At 40.9% G+C, this 21,838-nt stretch overlaps 1 protein-coding gene across 2 annotated transcripts in view; it reads right to left on the bottom strand.

The window, feature by feature from the left end:
- Window positions 1-21,275, bottom strand: part of Fancm (FA complementation group M) — a 67,918-nt gene extending 46,643 nt beyond the window's left edge. Inside the window, exons 1-8 of one of the 2 annotated variants that reach the window (XM_008855544.3) lie at window positions 20,635-21,275; window positions 19,568-19,740; window positions 15,405-15,482; window positions 9,198-9,356; window positions 7,091-7,222; window positions 2,368-2,500; window positions 1,909-2,034; window positions 722-808 (exon numbers count right to left, since the gene is read on the bottom strand). In XM_008855544.3, coding sequence (XP_008853766.1) covers window positions 722-808; window positions 1,909-2,034; window positions 2,368-2,500; window positions 7,091-7,222; window positions 9,198-9,356; window positions 15,405-15,482; window positions 19,568-19,740; window positions 20,635-21,142 — 1,396 coding nt within the window. In that variant the 5' untranslated portion in view covers window positions 21,143-21,275. The remainder of the gene's footprint in view (window positions 1-721; window positions 809-1,908; window positions 2,035-2,367; window positions 2,501-7,090; window positions 7,223-9,197; window positions 9,357-15,404; window positions 15,483-19,567; window positions 19,741-20,634) is intronic. The other variant, XM_029557429.1, reaches the window with a different exon arrangement.
- Window positions 21,276-21,838: the final 563 nt, after the last annotated feature.

Below are 21,838 nucleotides of genomic sequence, written 5' to 3'. Positions count from 1 at the left end.
GTATATGTATACATACATATATATATTTATATATATAGTAGATAACCATGTTTTGAGGTGTACATACATCATGGAATGGTTACAGGCCAGTTACACTCACACACCTATCACCACAATGGATTCAAAAAGAACAAACATCTATAAATTAAAAGCCAAAGTCTGGAGAAGTCTTTTGAGACCTCTGGTTGTTCTCATCTGTATAGCTCTTACCCTCATTCACACTATTCTAGCCAACTGGTCTGGTCTCTGATCCCTAATCCTGTCAAGTAGCCTACTGCCTCAGGACCTTCGAATCTGCAACATTCCCTGCTTGGAATGATCACCCCCCAGAAAAATCCACCAGGTTTGCTACCTAGTTCCCATCAAGGATCAACTCAGTGCTCTCTCCACACACTGGCTACTTTAAGCATGATAAAACCAGCATGCCTCTATGACCTTTTCTTTCTCCCTGCTTTACTTTTCCCAGTCACTATATTATACATTGTTTGATGATCTGTTTCTCTTATATCACCCAAAACTAACTTTCACCTTATTTTTAGCATCCCCATCATTTCTCTTCCTCTTAACCATCCAATTCTCTCCAATTCCATTTCTCTCAGCTTTTTCATATCATTTTCCATAGTAGTTAGAATTCCACTTCTCCATTTGTGTTAGCACAAACTAGTGGGCCAAAGTTTTAGTTCTTTCAATAATGACCTTTCTGGAAACTAATATTACCTACCATTCCATGACTTGAAATGTTCAACTACAACTTCTTCCAATTTCTTTAACTTTGGATGACTATAGACAAATGTTTTCTCTTTATCTCCTGGGGGGGGGGGAGAAACAAACATTTTTTTCTATGTTTTTCTGTATCAATTATCTTAATTTATATTAACTTTTTTGAAAATACACACGTGAGAGCTAGAAAGAGGGCTCAGAGGTTAGGAGTATGCACTGTTCTACCAGAAGACCCAAGTTTGGTTCCCAACACTTACCTCAGGTAGCTCACAACTGCATGTAACATCAGCTCCACGAGCATCCAACACCTCTGGCCTCCATGGGCACCCACACTCATGTGTACATACTCACCCACAGACACATATACACACATATAATTAAAACTAATTAAAATAAATTTCAAAAAAGAAAACACACATGTTAAAGACTTACTTTTTTTCAGCCAGGTGTGTTGGGACATATCTGTAATCCCTGTACTAGAGCGGTAGAGGCAGAGGAAGTAGGAATTCAAGGACAGCCTCAACTACAGACAGTACTCAAGGCTACCCTTGGCTACATGAGATTCTGTCTCAACAAAACCAAACCCTGAAACCTTTTTTGGTGTTTTTCAACAGTAAGTATCATCTAGATGGTATATAAATACAAACAAAAAAATCCTTAACTTTCATAAAAATTTCATTCTGAGAGAGAATTCAAATGAGAATCAGCAGCAAAGCAAAAGGGGGGAAAAGTACATTTTAAATTAAACTACAGATCAGTGTTTTATAGTTCTGAGAATTTTCACTACTGGTAACTATTGCTGACATATGTATCACACACACACACATACACACACACAGAGAGAGACATATGTGTATAAAGCCTATTAAGTTTATAAAAAAGTCACACATTAATCCTAACACCCTAATGCACTGAACATAAAAATATGCATTTAACAGGTCTGTTGTTACACAAATGGTAGAAAGTATAGCCAGATATGAGTATCGGTGGAGAACAGTCTCAAAATTAATCTTAGTAAAGGAAAACAACAGAATTGTACTTACTACTTATTTTTTGTGAGGGGTTTTGCTATGCTGCCCAGGCTGGTCTGAAACTCCTGACCTGAAGTAATTTTCCTGCCTTGGCCTCCCAAGAAGCCACCACCATGCTCAGTTAAAACAATACATAATTGTAAATGAAAAAGCAGACCTCTTTGGCAGGCAGGGCCATCGCTTGCTGAAGTGCCATGCACGTGTACAAACAGACTCTCCAGGTGATTATAGAGTTTCATGAAGTCCTCATTTCGGTTAAGTGCATTTTTTGCCCGTGTCATTCCTTCAGAAATTATTAAAAGGTTTTACAAATACACAAGAACAAATCAATATTTATTTATCAATATTTATTATATTTATCAATATTTACCAATATTTATTATTCATTAAAAAGAAATTGAACTTTAGGAATGAAGGCAAAATTCTCAAAATTTAACATGAAAACTAACCATTTTTTCCAGTTTAACCATAAAAATGCATTATTTTGTAGCAAACTATCAAAAAATAAAAATAAAGCATTTTAAGTTAACTCAAGATAGGTTAATTCAAACTGCTCAGTGTCTCTAAGCACAATAATACATGTCAGCATTTCTTTAAACAATTTCATATAACTCACCTTTAGTTCCATCCATAATTCCAGAAAGGAAGAAATACAATGATCTCATTCCCATTTGCTGCAGTAACTCAAAACCGTGATATAAACTAATACAAATGGCAAACTCCCCCTCAATCACGCCTTGCTGTATTCCCTGGAAGAAACACACGTCAAACTTCACCAGAGGAGAAGATGGAGATGCATACTCTAGCTAATGCTGGTGTAACACAGCAGAGCTCAGATGATCAGAACCACTCCTTACACTGACTTGTTGGTTCTACTAATGGCCTGTTAAAACACACCACATATGCATTATAACACACCACATATGTGGCTATGGAAAAAGGTCAGTGTAGTTTCCATATGAAACCAATCACGTTTTTTAAAAAAGTCACCAGGAAACAAATATTTATTTTTCTTTATAGGTAAATTATTAGCAATATATGGATTCATGTGTCTTGTCAAAACTATTAATAAATACCTACCACAGGTTAAGTACTGAGGCAACTATATGAAATGTAATGGAAAAGAAAAAATTGGATATAAACTTATCCTCATGAAGGACATAAGTTTTTGTTTTCTTAGGTTTTTCTGTGTGTGATAGGGACATCCGATGTAGCCCCAGCTGGCCTTAAACTCATAGCAATCTTCCAGTCTATTGAATGCTGGGATTATTGATAATGTGCCACCACACCCGGTTAGGACAAACATTTGTATATAGCGTGTTTAACAAGAGCATGTAACATCAAGTAACACGTCACAATACTAACACTGGGCACTAAGCCAGTGTTCCAAGTATATTACTTCAACAAACTCATTTAATCTTAACACCTAAAAGACAGGTGCTGTTATGATCACTTTACAGATGAGAAAAGGCGTATCCATAAGAGAGCTTTAAAAGACCTGAGAATGTTTTATTTTCCTGTACTTGAGATAAAGAATACCATTTCCTTCCTTCCTTCCTTCATTCTATCTATCCAGACATCTAAGTTGTTTTTGAGACAGCTCCCCCAACCCCAAACAAAAACCTAGGCTGCCTAGAACTCTCAGGCCCTCCAACTCTGCCTGCCCCAGGGCTGAAATTATAGGCAAGGACCGCCATGTCCAATTTAAATCTTCTATTTTTTTTTCCCCCAGACAGGATCTCACATAGCCCAGGCTAGCTTTAAAAACTCCTGATCTTCCTGCTTCCACTTCCCAAATGATTGGACTATAGTTAGGTGCTACCATGCCCAACTAAAACTTCTACTTTGCAGTTTCAGTAGCATTTAACATTAACGACTATCATTTGAAATATTCCCGTAACTCTCTGTAAAATATAAACTCTCAACAGTAAGATCAAGTTCAACAGGTCTTTGTTTACTATTTAAAATTTCAACAAGCATTTAATTCTTAGCAGAAATTAAAGCTTCGTTATCAAAACATTGGGTTTTTTCTTTTTTTTTTTTTTTTTTTATAGGATTTTTGGTAGCCGCCCAGGCCAGCTTCTAACTATGTAGCCGAGGTTGGCTGTGAATTCCTGACCTTCCTGTCCAAACCTCACCAGTGTTAGGATTTTAGGTATGAGTCACTATGGCCAGCTTAACTATCTGTATAATATACTGAAATTTCCCAGGGAAGGCTCCTGTAGTGGTCCCCTGGACACTGAAAAATAAAAACTGTATTTCTTGGCACAACAGTTAAAGCTACTCCCATGCAGTCACACGTAGATTAGCAATCACATCTGGCTTTCCCAATCCTCTATCTCAGTCAGATTGGCTTGGTCACTGTCTTCTATATGTCTCTTTTCAGTTAGCTCTGTCCTTTTACCCAAAGGTTCCTTCTCAGTTCAAAGAATGACTCAGAGCTTGTTTGTATGGTACACATCTCTTCTGACTTTGGACCTAGACTCTAGTTATTTTCCTATCCACCTATTATTTTTCTTTTTTCTCTCTCTCTACATATATTTATTATTGTGCATTTCATACATCTTAATCATATTTAGACCTTCCCCCTATATACAATCCCCCATAGTCCCCCCACACAATTTCATGCGTTTTGTCATATACATTAGACCTATCGAGTCAAGTTTGTGTCCCCAGATCTCCACTGGTGTGAGTTTATCCACTAGAGCCTGGTCAGTCTAGCTAGCATAACTCTTAAGAAGACCAACGCTCCCTCACACAGCAGTGATCAGCTGCCAATAGTCCCTTAGCTAAGGCTGGGGTTTCTTGCTCATTTCCCGAGTTCTATGCTTAGTTTTTGACTGACTGTTTGCAAGGGTCTTGTACATGCTGTCATAACTGCTGTAAGTTCATCCACCTACTATTTTTCTAATAAAAATTAAAAATAAGGGGCTGGAGAGATGGCTCAGCAGTTAACAGTACTGGATGCTTTTGCAGAGGACTGTGGTTCGATTCCCAGTACCCACATGGTAGCTAGCAACTGTTCATCACTCCAGTTCCAGGGGACCTGATGCCCTCTTCTGACCTCCATGGGTATTGCATGATATGGGTGCATTCACATACATGCAAGCATAACACTCATACACATAAAATAAAAATAATAAATTTAAAAACAAGAAGGTTGTGGGCTACCAAAATGGCTCGGCAAGTAAAGGTGCTTACCATCAAGACTAACGGCCTGATTTCAATCCACATGGTGGGAAAAAAGAACTAACTCTCACAAGTTGTCCTCTGACCTCCACAGATGTGCCATGGCATATGAGTGCTCACACACAAACACACAGAACTATAAATAAATAAATGTAATTTAAAGTTTTTTTAAAGCTTGCTATAATGCTTTGTCTGGCTGCTGGTATCAATAATCAGACTAAATATTATAAATTTAAATGTTAGAATCTACTCTTTCATGATTCTATGCTATTACAAAATATAAATGGACTAAAAGACCATTTATTAAAAGGCAAAACACAAGGGCTGGGGAGATGGCTCAGCAGGTAAAGGCACTAGCCACACAAGTCTCACAATTTAGTCAGTGCTAGAACCCACATAAGAAGCCAGATTGAACTGAGTATTTCCTGAGGCAGAGGCAGGCGAATTTCTGTGAGTTCAAGGCTAGCCTGGTCTACATAGCAAGTTCTAGGCTTGCCAGGACTACATAGTAAGACCCTATCTCAAAAAAATAAATAAAAATAAAAAGGCCAAATATGGTGGCGCACATCTATAATCCTAGCACTCCTACTGCACAATGGGCAATGGAGACAGCAAAATCAAGCTTGTGGGCCGGCAGCCCTGGGCACACAGTGAAGCAGCAGATGCAACACAAAAGACCCTTCCTCAACATGGTGGAAGGAGAGAACTGACTCCCAAAAGCACTCCTCTGACCTCCACAGGAGCACCATGGCATGTGTACACCATGTGTGCACACGCATAGGAGTATACACACACACACACACACACACACACACACACACACACAAATTAAAACAAACTTTAAAACATAAATTTAACTCAAATCAGTAAACTATATTTTTGCAAGATTTTGTTACATTTTTATAAACCATATAAATCATAACTAAATTCCTTTAACATTTTTTATTACATTTGTTTACTTTATGCATGTTTGTATTTATGGACACACATGTACCAAGCACGCACATGAAGGTCAGAGGACAACATCTGCAAGTTCTTTCCTTCTACCATGTGGGTCCCAATGACTAAATTCAAGTCATCAGGCTTGGTGGCAAGCACTTTCTCAGAGAGCCACCAGCCAGACCCCTACACCCTTGCTTTGAGATAGAGTCTCACAGTGTAACCCAGACTGGCCTTCAATTTGCAGCAATCCTCCCACCTCAGCTTCCCAAGTGCTAGAATTACAAGTGTGAGCTACCATGTTTGTCATAAATCATATATAAATTCTTAATAATTATTTTTAATTACATGGATACACATGTAATTATATATATTACACGTGTTTGTGTGAGTGCAGTGCCGACAGGGGCCAGAAGAGGGCATCAGATTCCCTGAAGCTGGAGTTACAGGTGGTTGTGAGCCTCCTGATGAGTGTGCTGGACACCAAACACAGGTCCTCTGGAAGAGCAGCAAGCACTCTTAACCCCTGAGCCACTTCTCCAGCCCCCATATGTAAATTTTTTTTGTTTTTAATCTTTTTGAGACAGGGTCTCCCTGCAGCCCCAGCTGACCTAGAACTTGCTATGTAGACCAAGCTGGCCTTGAACTCTCAGCGATCTGCCTGCCTCTGCCTCCCAAGTGCTGGGGTTAAAGGTGTGTGCCACCATACCTGGCAGCCCATATGTAAATTCTTAATGAACTAATATATACCTGATAAATCATCATTTATATTTATCCCAGGCTATCATTTGAAAATTGGTATGTAAGTAAAATTTATTTTAAAATACTTACCACTACTTGGAAGGCAGAGGCAAGTGGATTTCTGAGTTCAAGGCCATCCTGGTCTACAGAGTGAATGCCAAGCCAGCCAGGGGTACACAGTGAGACCCTGTCTTAAAAAAAACAAAAAGCAGGACTTGAAAGATGGTCCAGTGGTTAACAGCACTGACTGCTCTTGCAGAGGACTCGGGTTCAATTTACAGCACCCACATGGTGGCTAACAACTGTCTGTAACTCCAGTTACAGGGCCTCCGACACCCTCCTCTAACTGCCACAGGCATTGCATGACACAGGTGCACTTACACACATGAAGACAATACACTCATACACATAAAAAATAAAAATAATAAATAAGAAAATACTAAAAAAGTAAAAAAGAAACAAATACCTACCTTAATATTTGGAGATGGGTTTTTCCTAAACTGATCTCTTGCCAGAATTATCTGGTATTTTGTTAGGCTGGGGATATCCCTTCTCATTAAAACATTCTTCTCAATCAATGAACTTGCAAATGTTTCCAAGATCTGCAAATTCAAAAGAAATTTAGTTCAAGCTTTCTTTAAAGTTCTTTTTCGAGGCTGCAGAGACAGCTCAGAGGTTAAGAACACTGGTTGTTCTTACAGAAGACCTGGGTTCGAATCCCAGAACCCACATAGGAGCTAACAACTGTCCATAACTCCAGTCCCAGGGGATCCGACAGCCTCTTCTGCGCTCCTCTGGCATTGCAGGACATGGGTACACTTACCTACATGCAGGCAATACACTCATACACAAAATAAAAATAGTGAATAAGGTTTTATTTTTAAGGTTAAAAAAATTTCTTTCTCAAATACAGTGATTCTGTCATATATTAAGAGTTCTATATTTAATAAAGTTTACTCTGAAATTATTTTTTTAATTAATTTTTAAACACATAGAGCAAATTTTATCCCATCTCTCAATGGGAGAAGTACCAAAAAAAAAAAAAAAATCTTTTGAATCCATGACAATGAAGATTTGAAATCATGCTGATCATCAATGGTGAGAGTAGTTATAAAGTACAGACAGACAACATGCAGCCTCCAAATTCCCACTCAAAGTTAAGGCTCTAGCAGTTTCTCAACAGCTACAACAGTGGCATATTGATAAGTGGGCCAGAGAATTAATTCCTTGTTATGGGGTGGCTGTTCTGTCCACGGCATGCTGCTGAGTCACTTCTTGGTATGTATACACTTCTATCAGCAGCAACTCTACACCAGGTCCTTTTTCTTCTTCGCCCCTTGCTCCCAGTTAAAACTTCAAAAAAAGGGTCAAGACATTGCCAGATGTCACCAGGTGGGAAAAATCACTTCCATTTGAGAACTCTATTGTAAGCATATGATAAAGAAACTTTTGCCTGAATTTGGGTATATTAGAGATGTGCTCACTTTGTGAAAATCCAAGGAGTCATGTTTTGTGCAGGATGCTATATATATATATATACACACACACACACACACACACACACACACATATATATGTATGTATGTGTGTGTGTGTGTTTCATACTATTATTCACAGGTTCACTAAAAGGGATTAAATTGGAGCTGGATAGATGGCTCAGCAGTTAAGAGTATGTACTACTCTTCCAGAGAACCAAAGTTCAATTCCCAGTACCCAAATCAGGTGGTTTCTCAACCACTTGTAAGTCCAGCTCCAGAAGATGATGTCTCTAGCCTCTTCCAGCACCTGTACTCACGTGCACATGCCTGTACACATGTGTACACACACACACATATAAAACTGCCAGGTGTCATGGCCCATTCCTATAGCATGGTGAATTTATTTTTATTTTATTTATTTACTTATTCATTTATTTTGGTCTTTTTGAGACAGAGTCTCCCTACTATGGCCCCAGAAGGCCTGGAACTTACTACGTAGACCAGGCTGGCCTTGAACTCACAGATATCTGCCTGCCTTGGCCTCCCAGTGCTGGGATTAAAGGCGTGTGCCACCACTCCCAGCTGAATTCCTGTAATTTTAATACTCAGGAGGCTGAGTCAAGAGGACTGTAAATTCAAGTCCAGCCTAGATTATATAATGAAAGCCTGTCTCCTTGGGTTCAAAAAAAAAAGGTTAGAGTCATCTGGGCAATTGTTCCTGTCCAGGCATGGAGGCAGATACCTGTAATCTGAACTCCACCATACCCATTTTAAGGCTATTATTTTACAAATGGTCCATCTTATGTAAATAAAAAAATTAGTATAAAAATAGAGCTGATCTCAAAGATTTTTTTTTTGGTGGGGGCAGTTTCTGAGATAGGGTCTCTCTGTAGCCCCAGCTAGCCTACGTAGACCAGGCTGGCCTCAATCTCACAGAGATCCGCCTGCCTCTGCCTCCAGAGTGCTGGGATTAATTAAGACTTTTTTCAATCTATTATATAAAATGAAATACTGTATATACACTCTACTATATTTTAACTGAAATAATTATATTACCAGTTCATTTATCAAAACCCCAAAACTGATAGAAATTGCTTACCTGGACATATGTTTTTTGGATGGCTACAAGCTCTTTACCAAGGGGAACAATGATCTTTTCAACTCGTCTTTCATGCGAATATGGCAAAATATCTGGAGAATCTTCCGAACAAAGCTCTATCTTCCCAATGAGTAGGTTAGTAATAACCTGTTGCACAGCCTACGAATCAATCAATATGACCATAAATTTCTTTGGTTCAAGAACTAACAGCAAAATCTTGAAGGAAGCACTTTAAATTCATATAATTAAATATATATAAAAGGCAAGCCCATATAGAAAGAGTATCTAAAGTAGCAGGCCTATAACTGGTGAGGCTGAGGCAGTAAGATCACATGCTGTGTAAGTGTGAGTACTGAGTTGGGATCCCAGTATGCACAACAAAAACAAGCTCAATGTGACCACACATGCACCCCAGTACTGGGGATCTAGACAGGGGGATCCTTGGGACTTTCTGGTTCCCAGCCTAACTCCAGGTTCAGAGATAGACCCTGTCTTAAAAGAATAGGAAGAGGATGATGTGACAAAATTGGATACCTGACATCCTCTGGTGTCTACATTTGAGCACAGGCAGGCATATCCCCCACCTGCATGTGCATAAACCACATACACCACTCATATGGGCATGCACACACATATGTATACACCACATACACTACTCACGTGTGTACATGCACACCCACACTCATACATACACTCAAAGGTACACAATCATATACACCCCCCCAAACACATGTACATACATCATGTATACCACTCACACACTCATGCATACACACTCATACACATATACATACACACACATACACACATACACACACACACACAAACAATACAAAGAAAATAAAAAAAATAACAAGTAAGGCTGTCTTTTGATAGTTAAAATACATCTTTTAGAAGAAGTTTGTTTTCTTTGGTTTTGTTTTGAGACATGATCTCCCTGTAGCCCCAGCTCACTACATAGACCAGGATGGCCTCAGTCTCACAGAGATTCTACTGCCTCAGGCTCCAGAGTGCTGAAATCAAAGGCGTGTACCACAGTTCCTGGCTGAAAGAAAATATTTAAGTAGAGATTTAACAGCTAACTGAAAACAATTAAGCATGCTTAAATACGAATAAGGAAGAGGCAGAAGCAGGAGGGATCTCTGAGTTGAAGGTCAGCCTGGTCTAAGTAGTGAGCTCCAGGCCAGTCCCGGCTACAAGGAGACCCAGTCTCAAAAACAGACCAAAAAAAAAGCCGACTGTGGTGGTCCATGCCTCTAATTCCCAAGGCAGGTGGATCTCTGGACTACACAGGCTGCATAGCAGAAGGAAGGAAATAAGAGACTATGTACAGAGTATGAAATTCTCAAAGAATTAAAAAAAAGAGAGACTAAAACCACCCCAGAAAGCATCTACAGATGAAGAGCATTCAGAGCTATTAAAATCAGGACCCAATGGAATGGCACTCAGTACCTGATCTCCAGGCTGGGGTACAGTTCAAGTGGTAGACTGAATGCTTATCATGCTGAAGCCCTGGCTCAGTCACCAGCACCAAGGAAAAAAAGTCTACATTTTTACTATTATCCACAACTCCCTGGAGAAATGGTTGATCCCATGGTTACAACAGGAAAATACTAAATAAGCATAACATATCTTGTGAGGCCACAGTTAGGAAGTAGCTTGAAAATAAAAAATCCAAACCAAACCAAAACAGGTGATGTGGTAGTGCATGTCTAAAGGACACAGGAGCCATCTCAGAAATTCCCAGTGGGGGCGTTAGCCAGATACAGCCATGCCCATCCTCCTGCTTTGGGACCATCTCCAATTCAGCTGCTCCAGAGCTCAGGCCTTCTTAAGAACCAGTCCATCCTGTTCCCATGGCCTCTCCTTGGGCTTTGGCCCCATCCTGCTGAGGGTCCCCAAGAGTGCCCAACTAGCTGTGACAAGTGTACCTTGTAAGCTATTACAGAGTTCCAGAACTGGTCAAATACAGAGAAGAAGTATCTCTGAGACACTTAACCCTAAGTGACACATCTTCAAGGCAACCCCTACATAGGATGAATGCATCGCTCAGCTTTCACCTGACAAGTTTCCTTATGCAGCGATGGTGATTAACAGAAAAACCCACAATTGGCCAATGTGCAAAGGACAAGAGGCCACAGAGAGTTTATCCCTGATTAGGTCAGCTCCTTCAAACCTCTGCCTCCTAAGGCTCAGGGATCATTGCCGAAGAGGAAGCAGAAAGATTTTGAGAGTCAGAGGGGGTGGATGGCCACAAGGAAACAGTCTTCCAAACGGTCGGTTACTCATGAACTCACAGCAGTGGTGACAGCATACACAAGACCTAGCAAACTCAGACCAGATAAAAATTCCAGCATAGACACTAGGAAGTGGGTAAGAAATCTCAGCCCAACCAAATGAACTTCTAGCAATTGATGGCTGCTGGGAGGGGGAGAAGCAGTATCTTACAAGGATGGGATTCTTGGTGAGCCCAGTAAATAGACCCACACTGAAGGACATTTGGGGACACAAATCAGACTCTATAGGTTGTATTATATATGTATATGAGAGTACATTAAATTGGGTGGGGGCAGTGGAGGGATGTGTGGATAGGGAAGGAGATCTAAATACCACCAAACTATATTGTATGAAAATCTCAGAAAGTCAATAAAAAATAAAATTAAAAAAACAAAAGTGCAATATAAAATTACAGTACATTATTACAAAGGATATACATAAATACTTTTTTCTTTTAGTTACTGTGCTATGGAGAATAAAAATGCCTAAAGAAAGAAATTCCCAGTGGGCAGAGCAGGGACAATCTGACATAAAGCTGATAACGATAGTGCTGGATTTAGTCCAAAAAACAATAAATATTCATCAGTGCATGGATACACAGGAATGAATAAGTAGGGTTTTGAGAAAGCATAGGTCTTCATTACAGAAGAGTTCACATTATGAACGTAAAAGTGAGCTAGGGATTATAGCTCCTTGGAAGAGTGTCTGCCTAGTGTGCATGAAACCCTGGGTTCATTAGCACAAAGCACAAAAATGGGCCTGGTGTTGCACATCTATAATCCCAGCATTTGGGAGGTGGACGCAGGAGACCCAAGAGTTCAAGGTCATCATCAGCTATAGACTGAGTTCAAGACCACCCCAGACAATATGAGACCCTGTTCTAAGCCAGTCAGTGCTACTCCACAAGATAGTTATTTATTACATAGGTGAAAAGTAATTTTACAAGGCTGGGTGTGGGGGACAGCCTTTAATCTTAGTAATGGGAAGCAGAGTCAGGTGGATCTCTGTGAGTTCAGGGCCAGCCTCGTCTATATGAGTTCCAAGCCAGCTAGGGCTATAGAGTGAGACCCAGTCTCAAAAAGAAAAAGTAATTTTACAATGGAAAAGCCTAGAATACATCATCTTAATTCAAAATCATCAGCATCAGAAATAAGACCAATCAGCAGCATTGACTCCCTCCTAGGCTATGTGGCGAAACGTTCTGCTTCATTTCTAGGATATTCTTTTTTTTAAATTTATTATATATAACCATATAATAATCATATGATTAGAAGAAGCATTTCATTATAGCATTAACATATTCAATAACAATTTCCAGAGCAAAGATGCATCTCTTATGGCTGTAAATTTTTAGGTTCACAGTTGAAGTAACACAGTTATACAATATTGAACTCAGTATAAACCCTGTAAGACATAAAATCGAATGAGGTTTTAACCTTTAAAAAAGAACTCCATTTCATTTTAAACTATACTGTTTCATACAGAAAAACTCGTTTTTAATGCTACTAACAGACATTTGCACATGCATCTCTAATCTCTATGTATATGATTATTATTAGTCACAGTTGGGTACTTTCTGAGATCCTTGGCACCTGAGCATGGATATAAAGTCATCAGGTAGATGTCAATGGTAATGTTTTTCACCTCTACTAATTAAATATGAAGCAAATTTTTACACTTCTTTCTCAAATATAACTCATTTTTTTAATCTGTTGATTTTTTTTTGTTTGTGTGTATTTCATACAGAACATCCCAAACAAGCTTATTCATCTATATACCTACTTCCCAAATGGCACCCTCCCATAGCCTCCCCCCGGCCCCCCACTGGAGCCCATATACTCTGTCATCCCTGTTACTGTCCACTGTGTTGTGTTGTCAGCACCCCCAGCCATTCCCCAGTGTTTGTCCATCCACTGAATCTAGTCAGCCTATCTAGAGTTCCTTGTTTTAGGGAGATCAGCTCTTCCTCATCTAGCAGCACATTTCTAGGATATTCTTACAAAAATAAATACAATTACTCCATCACAAAAAGTATCAGACAAGCCCAACCTGAGTGATATTCTACAAAATAATTGGCACCTACTCTTCAAAAGCATAGAGGTGGTGGAAAATAAGACTGAGCATTTGTAACAGATTGGAAGGTGTTGGGAGCTATTATTATGGGCACAGCCATTGCTGCATTAGGCTGTGGCAGATTGCCTTGACTTAAGCATTGGAGAAAGAATGCTTTCATCCTGGGAGTTTTTCTGCTCTCTGCTTCTGCGGTCTGAGTTGACAGGCTATGCTTTCCTGATTAATTGGCAGTCTTGGAAACATAACCAAAGAGTTCTGTTCAGTTTATGGACACCGGAGTTTCTCAACACCGTTAGCTTGGTTTTTATATAGAAATACTGAGTTACAGTAGTTGCTAAGAGTAATCACAAACAGTACACCTTATATCTAAGATATTATAAATATTATGTAGCTAAACCTTGGATACTGTAAACGTGTGAGTTTCAGTTGAATGTATTCTTGGTAAAAACATAATGTGTCCTTGGTTATTCCTTAGCTACCTTCTATTTAGTGATGTATCCTTAGTTATTCCTTGGTTACTCCAGATCTGATTCCTATATAAGCTTGCTTTAGTTCACAATAAACATGCACTGGTACGCAAGCCTCTGCATCTCCTGCGTCCTGATTTCTATCCCTCGGGGTCCCCAAGCCCTTTAGGCTTGGACTGTGGTCACTGCACTGTGACAGGAAGGGTGAGAAAAGACATGTCAACTGAATGGAATGTGGGATCCTAGACCACACCCTGGAGCACAAAGACGCTGGTGGAACACTGGCGAAATTCAAAGAAGATCTGCAAGTTAGTTACTAGTTTAACAATTTTAATATTATGATTTGTATTTTATGGTTATATAAATGTTAACATCAGGAGAAGCTAGGTTGAACGACATAAACAGTTCAAGTTTTCCAAGTTTATCAATGCCAAACGAATTTGAAAATAAGACTTAAAAGAAAAATATTCATGGCCAGGTAAGGGAGTACAGGCCTGCAGATCCAGCTACTCAGGAGGCTAAGATAGGAGGATGACAAGCTCAGGTCCACCTGAACTACATGAGCTTAAGACGAGCCTGAGCAAGGCCTTCTCTCAAAATAAGGATCTAGAAGATGGCTGGGAATGGAGCTCAGTAGTACAGCACTTACATAGCATGCTTACAGTGCTGGTTCCATCTCCAGGACCACCAGTCACGGTTGGGGCTTACTTTCACAGTCCCAACTAAGAGGCTAAAGTGAAAAGATCCCCTGAGCCCAGAAGCTGAAGGCCTGTTTGGCAACATGTCTCATAAAAAATGGAAAAAAGAGGTGAAAGGGGGCAAGGGGAGGTAAAAGGAGGTAGGCTACTAATTTACAGAAACTTCTGCAGGTACAGAAATGCTATAATCCTAACATGAAACTAGGTAAACACTAAAATGGCAAATTAATCTGTTCCACATAAAAATATATATTTTCTTTTTTAAAAAAAATTATTAGGCTGGGAGTGGTGGCACATGCCTTTAATCCCAGCACTAGGGAGGCAGAGGCAGAAGCAGGTAGATCTCTCTGAGTTCAAGGCCAACCTGATCTACATAGTGAGGTCCAGGCTAACTGGAGCTACAGGGAGACACTGTCTCAAAAAAAAATTATTTTTATTTTATGTGCATGAGTGTACTGCCTGCATGTACATAGGTGCACCTGTGTTGTACAGTGCCTGAGAAGGTCAGAAGAGGGCTTCTGATTCCCTGAAACTGGAGTTATGGACAGTTATTAGCCACCATGTGGGTGCTGGGAATCAAACCCAGGTCCTCTGCATGAGTAGCCTTAACTGCTCTTAACTGCTGAGTCATCTCTTCAGCCCCCCCCTCAAATTTTTTTTCTTACACAGAAATCAATAGACATTGTACTTACCTTGATATCACTACCTGGTGTGGCACTAAGAGCCAAGATTCTAAAGTGATTTGTATATTTGACCAGTTCCCTTACAACCTTAAAACAAAAAAGAAAAAAGTCATTTAATTCTGTCTGTTCACTCTAAAAATAACAGTGGTTCTGTTAAACAAGCTGTTCTGTCTAGTCCACTATGATTCCTCAGTTGGTACATACCACGCTGTTGTTCTGGTAAACGAACTGACCCTAATCATATCATTCCATGAACAAATGATTTAGGCTCAATGAGACTCATGCAGAATCTTGACTAATACTCAAAACAGCATTTATGGCATTTTAAAGATGATACACATTGCATATAAAGACATAACATTGCACATAAGGCAGACTTAAGTAGAATTATTCTAATTAAGAATTGATACCAGGCATGGTGGCTCATGCCTTTAATCCCAACACTCAGAAGGCAGAGGCAGGCAGATCTCTGTGAGTTCAAGGCCAACTGGTCTACATAGCGAGTTCCAGGACAGCTGGGGCTACAAGGGAGACCCTGTCTCAAAAAGACCAAAAATAAAATAAAATAAAATAAAAAATTGATAAAAGTGGGACATGGTAGAACATATCTGTAATCTTAGCACTTGGGAGGCTAAGACAGGAAAATCAATCAAGACTAGCCTTGGCTACAAAATGAGTTTCAGAGTGAGATCTGTCTCACAAACTAGGGGAAAAATAGAATGGATGAAAGGCCTGGGGATGTAACTCAGTGGTAAAGTTCTTGCCTAGTATATACAAGGCCCTAGTTTCCATTTAAGCACCACAAAAACCAAAACCCTGATGCAAGATGAAATATCACCAATTACCATTCCTATTTTTGTCTTAGTGTTAGAAGTGATATCCTTGGATATGATAGAAGAACAAAATCAAAGTCATGGATGCAGCAAGGAAGACATCAACAGACCGCCTTCTGGACTGGTGCTTTTTTAGTTTTTAATTTGGATTTAGTTCATTTTATATGTATGTGTGTGTTCCTTAGTGTATGTATGTTCATCACATGCATGCAAGTAGTTGTAAGCCACCATGTGAGTGCTGGGAATCCAACCTAGGTCCTCTGGAAGAGCAACAAGTGCTCTTAACCACTTATATCTCTCTAGTCCCAGACTGGTCCTTCTAAAAAGCCTTTTTAGGCTGGGTATGGTGGGCAGCTCCAACTTCAGTTCTCAGGAAACTGAGACAGGAGGACTGGAACAGGTTCAAGGCTAGCATTAGTTATATAGAAAGACCCTGTCTCAAATAAATAAATAAATAAATAATAAATAAATAATAAATAAATAAATAAATAAATAAATAAATAAAAATATTTTAAAAATAGCCAGGTGTGGTGGCACACGCCTTTAGTCCCAGCACTTGGGGGGCAGAGACAGGTGGATCTCTGTGATTTCAAGGGCACCCTGGTCTGCATAGCAGAGTTCTAAGTCAGCTGGGGCTACAGGGAGATCCTGTCTCAAAAAGACAAAAAATAGTAATAATTTAAATAAATATTATTTGGGGTGGGCTGGAGAGATGGCTCAGTGGTTAAAAGTAAATACTGGTCTTCCAGAGGACCGAAGGTTCAATTCCCAGCAAGCACATCAGCTAGCTCACAACCATCTGTAACTCCAGCTCTTGGGGGATCTGACGTCTCTGGCTTCCTCAGGCACCTGTACTCACAATCACACACCCAAACACACATACACATAATTAAAAATAAAAATCTTTTAAAAATTATTAGGGTGAAGTGCGGGGATAAAGTTCAGCAATATGCTGCCTGTCTAACAGTCTGAGGCTCTAGATTCAATCCCTACTACTGCAAGAAAAAAAAAATTGCTACAGGGTAATCAGAATTCAAAGGGTTCTTTCAAATAGTCAGGCAGTTCTGTATGAAATAATGTTATTATATGTTACATGCACAAGTACATGTACAAGTACATGCTACATGTGTATGAACATTATTACACATGACAAATAAGTCAAAGTCAGGTTTGGTGCTCATAGCTAGAGTCCCAGCGCTTGGGAGCCTGAGGTAGGAGGAATGCTAAGAGTTCAAGGACTACCTGGGTTACATAGTGAGTTCCAGGCCATCTGGGATGACATAATAAGACCCTGTCTCAAAACCAAAACAAACTAAACCAAACCAAACCAAACCAAACCAAGCCAAAACAAAACAAAACAAAACAAAAACAAAATAAATGTATCCATTTCCTAGACAGAGCTAAAAAGATCAACTGTAAGAAATTATAATTCTTCCTAGGACAATGCAGAGATACACATAATGATACTTCAGATCTCCAAGGAAAAATGCAAATTCACAAACTGGCAGTGAAATGCATGTCTTTGAATTAAACGAAACTTTCCTTTTCCTCTTATATTCATAGTCCGTATTCTCTTCCTAATATCACTACTTCCACTAAATATCACTAGTTTTAACTACTATCTCTACTCTGATGATCCCCAAAGTCTGTATTTACAGCTGAAAATCCCACTGAGATCTACACTTCTTATTACCTACTACCTAATGGTATTCACAGCTACATTCTTTATAGATACTTCCAAACTCACTGCCTGTGATGGCGTAGAGCTATAATCTCAGCATTCTGAAGGCTAAGGCAGAAGAATCCCAAGTCAGAGGCCAACCTGGGTTACACAGGGAAACCCTGTCTCAACAACAACAGCAACAAAGACAGCTCTAAACTTAACACAGTTCAAAGGCCACTCAATAGCTTTCCACCCCAAATCTGCTCTTTTAAATCTTAGATATCATTGTTAATGATACTTATATTTCTTATTCCCTACAAACTGCACTCAGACTTTTAATCATAAAATACAAATCCCAGCCAGGTGTGGTGGTGCATGCCTTTAATCCCAGTACTCGAGAGGCAGAGGTAGGTGGATCTCTGTGAGTTCAAGGCCAGACTGGTCTACATAGTGAGTTCTAGGACAGCTGGGGGCTACAGGGAGACCCTGTCTCAAAAAGATCAGAAAAAAAAAACAACAAAAAACACAAATCCCTCATTTACCAAGCCGGACTTGGGTGGAATAGATTCTTTGCTCTGTCATTGCCTTCTCTATCTGGGGTGAATACACTTCCCAGGGAAAGCCATACAACAGTTATTCTCTTTATTTGAAATTTAAGCTTGATATAAAGAGATATTGGGTATCAAAGGACTTATGATGGTTGGAATTGGTGACTAAATTAAAAGACATCTAGGATTGGTGGAACCCACCTATGGGTCTCTGGGGGCGTTTTCTGAGAGGACTGCCATGTGACAGAGCCTTCCAGTCTTCAGCCTGGAAGAAAACAATCTGAGGAAAACAATGTTCTGAGTTCATTTATCTGTGTTGACATCAGCCTCCAGCTTCTCGGCCCTTTCCATAAGGACACAATATCATTGATTCTCCAGGAAGCATAATGGAACACACCTTTAATCCCAGCACTTTGGAGGCAGAGACAGACAGATTTCTGACTGCCAGGCCAGCCTCGTCTACACAGGGAGTTCCAGACCAGTCAGGGCTACATAATAAGAGTTTGTCTAAAGAAACGAAAAGAAAACTAAACAATAAAAAATAAATGCTTCCATGACCTGGCCCTTAGTGGAAGATAAAAAGTCTTAATAGAAGAGGGAAAGAGAAGAAAAAAATCATTTTCCTTAAGTATAAAGAGATGACTGACTTCTACAACAATAGAAGTCAGACTGCTTCTATTCTCTGGAGTACTCAAGTAGAAGGTACTGTTACCTATGTGACATAAACTATGTGATTTACTCCTTATGTCTCCGAAAGCTGTTTATTATCTTACCCAGGGGCCAAACAATGATACTACATAGCCACTTCCAACTTTTGGTTATCACAGTTCCTAAATTTTACCATTACATTCTACTTTCAATCACTGCCCAACTAAGACCAGGCTCTCAAGATCCACATCTGTCACTAATGGCCTTGCTAAAGTTGGGGGAAAAGGGGACGATTAAAAAGGTAGCAGAGAGACTGATCTGAATGGACCCGGAGAAGGATTTCCTATCACCATCTTTTCTGACATAGTAAATGTAAGTATTTTGTAATAATGCTATCAATATTTCCCATCCCTGATCTATAACTACTCCCCTAAATGCTCCCTAATAATCCATGCATTATACCATTAACAAAATTATTACCTGGCAATAAGCATAGTTTCCAAGAGCCTTGTGAGCTTCATCAACCACGAGACATCGTATATCAGCAGCAGGACAAACTCCTCTAGTCAGGTCGTTTACCATGACCTGGGGTGTAAGGAAGAGGACTCTCTTGCTGCTCCATGTTTCCTTCCTGCTGACAGCTTGAGTAGAACCTGTAAATAATAGTGACAGTTGAGAAGGGTACACTAGGCAAGTCTGTAATCTCAGCACTCCGGAAGATGAGGCAGGAGAACAGCTGTGAGTTCAAGATCAGCCAGCTCTACATAGCAAGTTCCAGGCCAGTCAGGAAGATATACAGTGAGACCCTATCTCAAAATACCAGAAAAAGATACGGGAGAGATGACTCAGCAGTTAAGAGCACTGGGTGCTCTTGCATAGGACGGAGGTTTGATTCCCAGCACCCACATGGTTGGTTACAAACAACCGTCTGTAACTCTAGTTCCAGGGACATCCAACACCTTCTTCTAACTTCTGCTTGCATTGTACAACACAGGTGCACTTATGCACATGCAGGCAACACACTCATAAACATAAAAAAAATAAAAATAATTTTTTTAAATACCAGAAAAAAAAAAAAAAAACAGTCAAGATCCCCAAACTTCAGTCTGGCCTACTTTGGGAACGCATTCATGTTTTGGTAGTCTGCTTAACAGAAGAATAATTTAACAAGTCACTGAAATGTTACATTTAGGAGCTGTGACTGTGGCCCAAACGTCAAAGCAGGCTCTTCTCTAAGAATGCAAATGCACTGTCCTTAGATAATTCCTAGAGTATATCTGGAGAGAGGCAAACTCTTCAACTGGGAAGCCCTTCTTGGAAAGAATGCCAAGAAACATGTTCAGTACACAAACCCCCATTGCTTCAAAACAGGGACAGTTTACAAGTCATCTCTGAATGTTGTCTAAAGGCAAGTCTGTGCAAGAGCCTCGGATTTCTTATCGACAGAGATTTTTGGGAAAAGAACGCAAGATGAGCATATCTGTATTAGGGGATTTTTCCACCTGAACACGTCTCCCCCACCCCCGAAACTACTTCTTCTCAGATACCTGTCATTTCAGCCATGTGCGACTGCGGAATACCCATCACCTGGTAGCAAGCCTCCATCTGCTGTGTCACCAAGGGTTTCGTGGGTGCCATAAAAACCACCTTGCCCGAAGGGAACCAGCGGTAGAAGTTGTACATGACCACAGCGGCGATAAAGGTCTTGCCCAGCCCGGTGGGCAAACACACCAGGGTGTTGCAGAACAGCGCGCTGCGCGAGATGCGCAGCTGGTAGTCGCGCACCGGCCTATTGGTGGGGTAGATCCACAGGGCGCCCGCGGCCGCGCAGAAGCCGCCGTCCTCCACACGCAGCTGCCGCTCTGCCTCGTACACTGCGACCAGCAGCACCTCGTCGTCCGCCTCCGGCCGCGCCTCCGCCGCGGTAGACGAACCCGCCGGGCCGCTCTCGGGGCCCTGAGGCGGCTGCGCTCCCGAGCCGCAGCGCCGAGCGTCGGTGCCGAGGACCAGGCTCGGGCCCCATGTCTGGAAGAGAGTTCTCTGTCGTGCGCTCATGAGGCCGCCCAGCCGCCGCCCCCCGCCTGCACACCGGCGGGCACCGCAGCTCAACCGCAGCGGCTCGCAAGCCCATCGGGCTCCGGCTCGCTGGAACGTGATGGGCGGGACCGCCCTCAGCCGCTAGGGTTGAAGATGCCGCCACCGAGGCTGCGGCGGGAACGTGATTGGCTGCCATCCCGGAAGCCTCCGCAGCCCTCTCGGGCACGCATGCGCAACAGCTACGGAGCCGCTCTGAATTTCGTCTCCTTTTTGCAAGTTTCTTTTAGTTTAAATTTTTTTTTATTATCTTTTCTTTAAATACGGCCTAATCCCTGGCGTGACATCTCAATACTCTGGAGATGGAAGCAGGAAGACAGGCCAGGAGCTCAAGGTCATTCTCAACCTCAAAAAGGGTTTCCAGGCCATCCTGGTGTGTATGAGACCCTGTTTCAAAACAGAAAAGTACACAAATAAAATCTGTTTCTTATTCCGGTTCCAAAGATGAGGCGTCTGGGCGTTGCTGCTAAGGCGAAATCACTTTAATGCTAAGATAAATAATTTTAAGACCCAAGGAGGGGGCCTGGAAGAGATGGCTCAGTGATGGGTCTTCCGGAGGACCTGAGTTCGATTCTCAGCAGCCACGTCAGACAGCTCACAGCCACCTGTACCTCCATCTCGTGGGGATCTGACGTCTCTGGCTTCCGCCGGCACAGC

Source organism: Nannospalax galili, unplaced genomic scaffold (genome assembly GCF_000622305.1).
Source record: "Nannospalax galili isolate Female #2095 unplaced genomic scaffold, S.galili_v1.0 scaffold168, whole genome shotgun sequence".
Taxonomy (NCBI): Eukaryota; Metazoa; Chordata; class Mammalia; order Rodentia; family Spalacidae; genus Nannospalax; species Nannospalax galili.
This window is presented reverse-complemented; position numbering and strand designations above follow the sequence as displayed.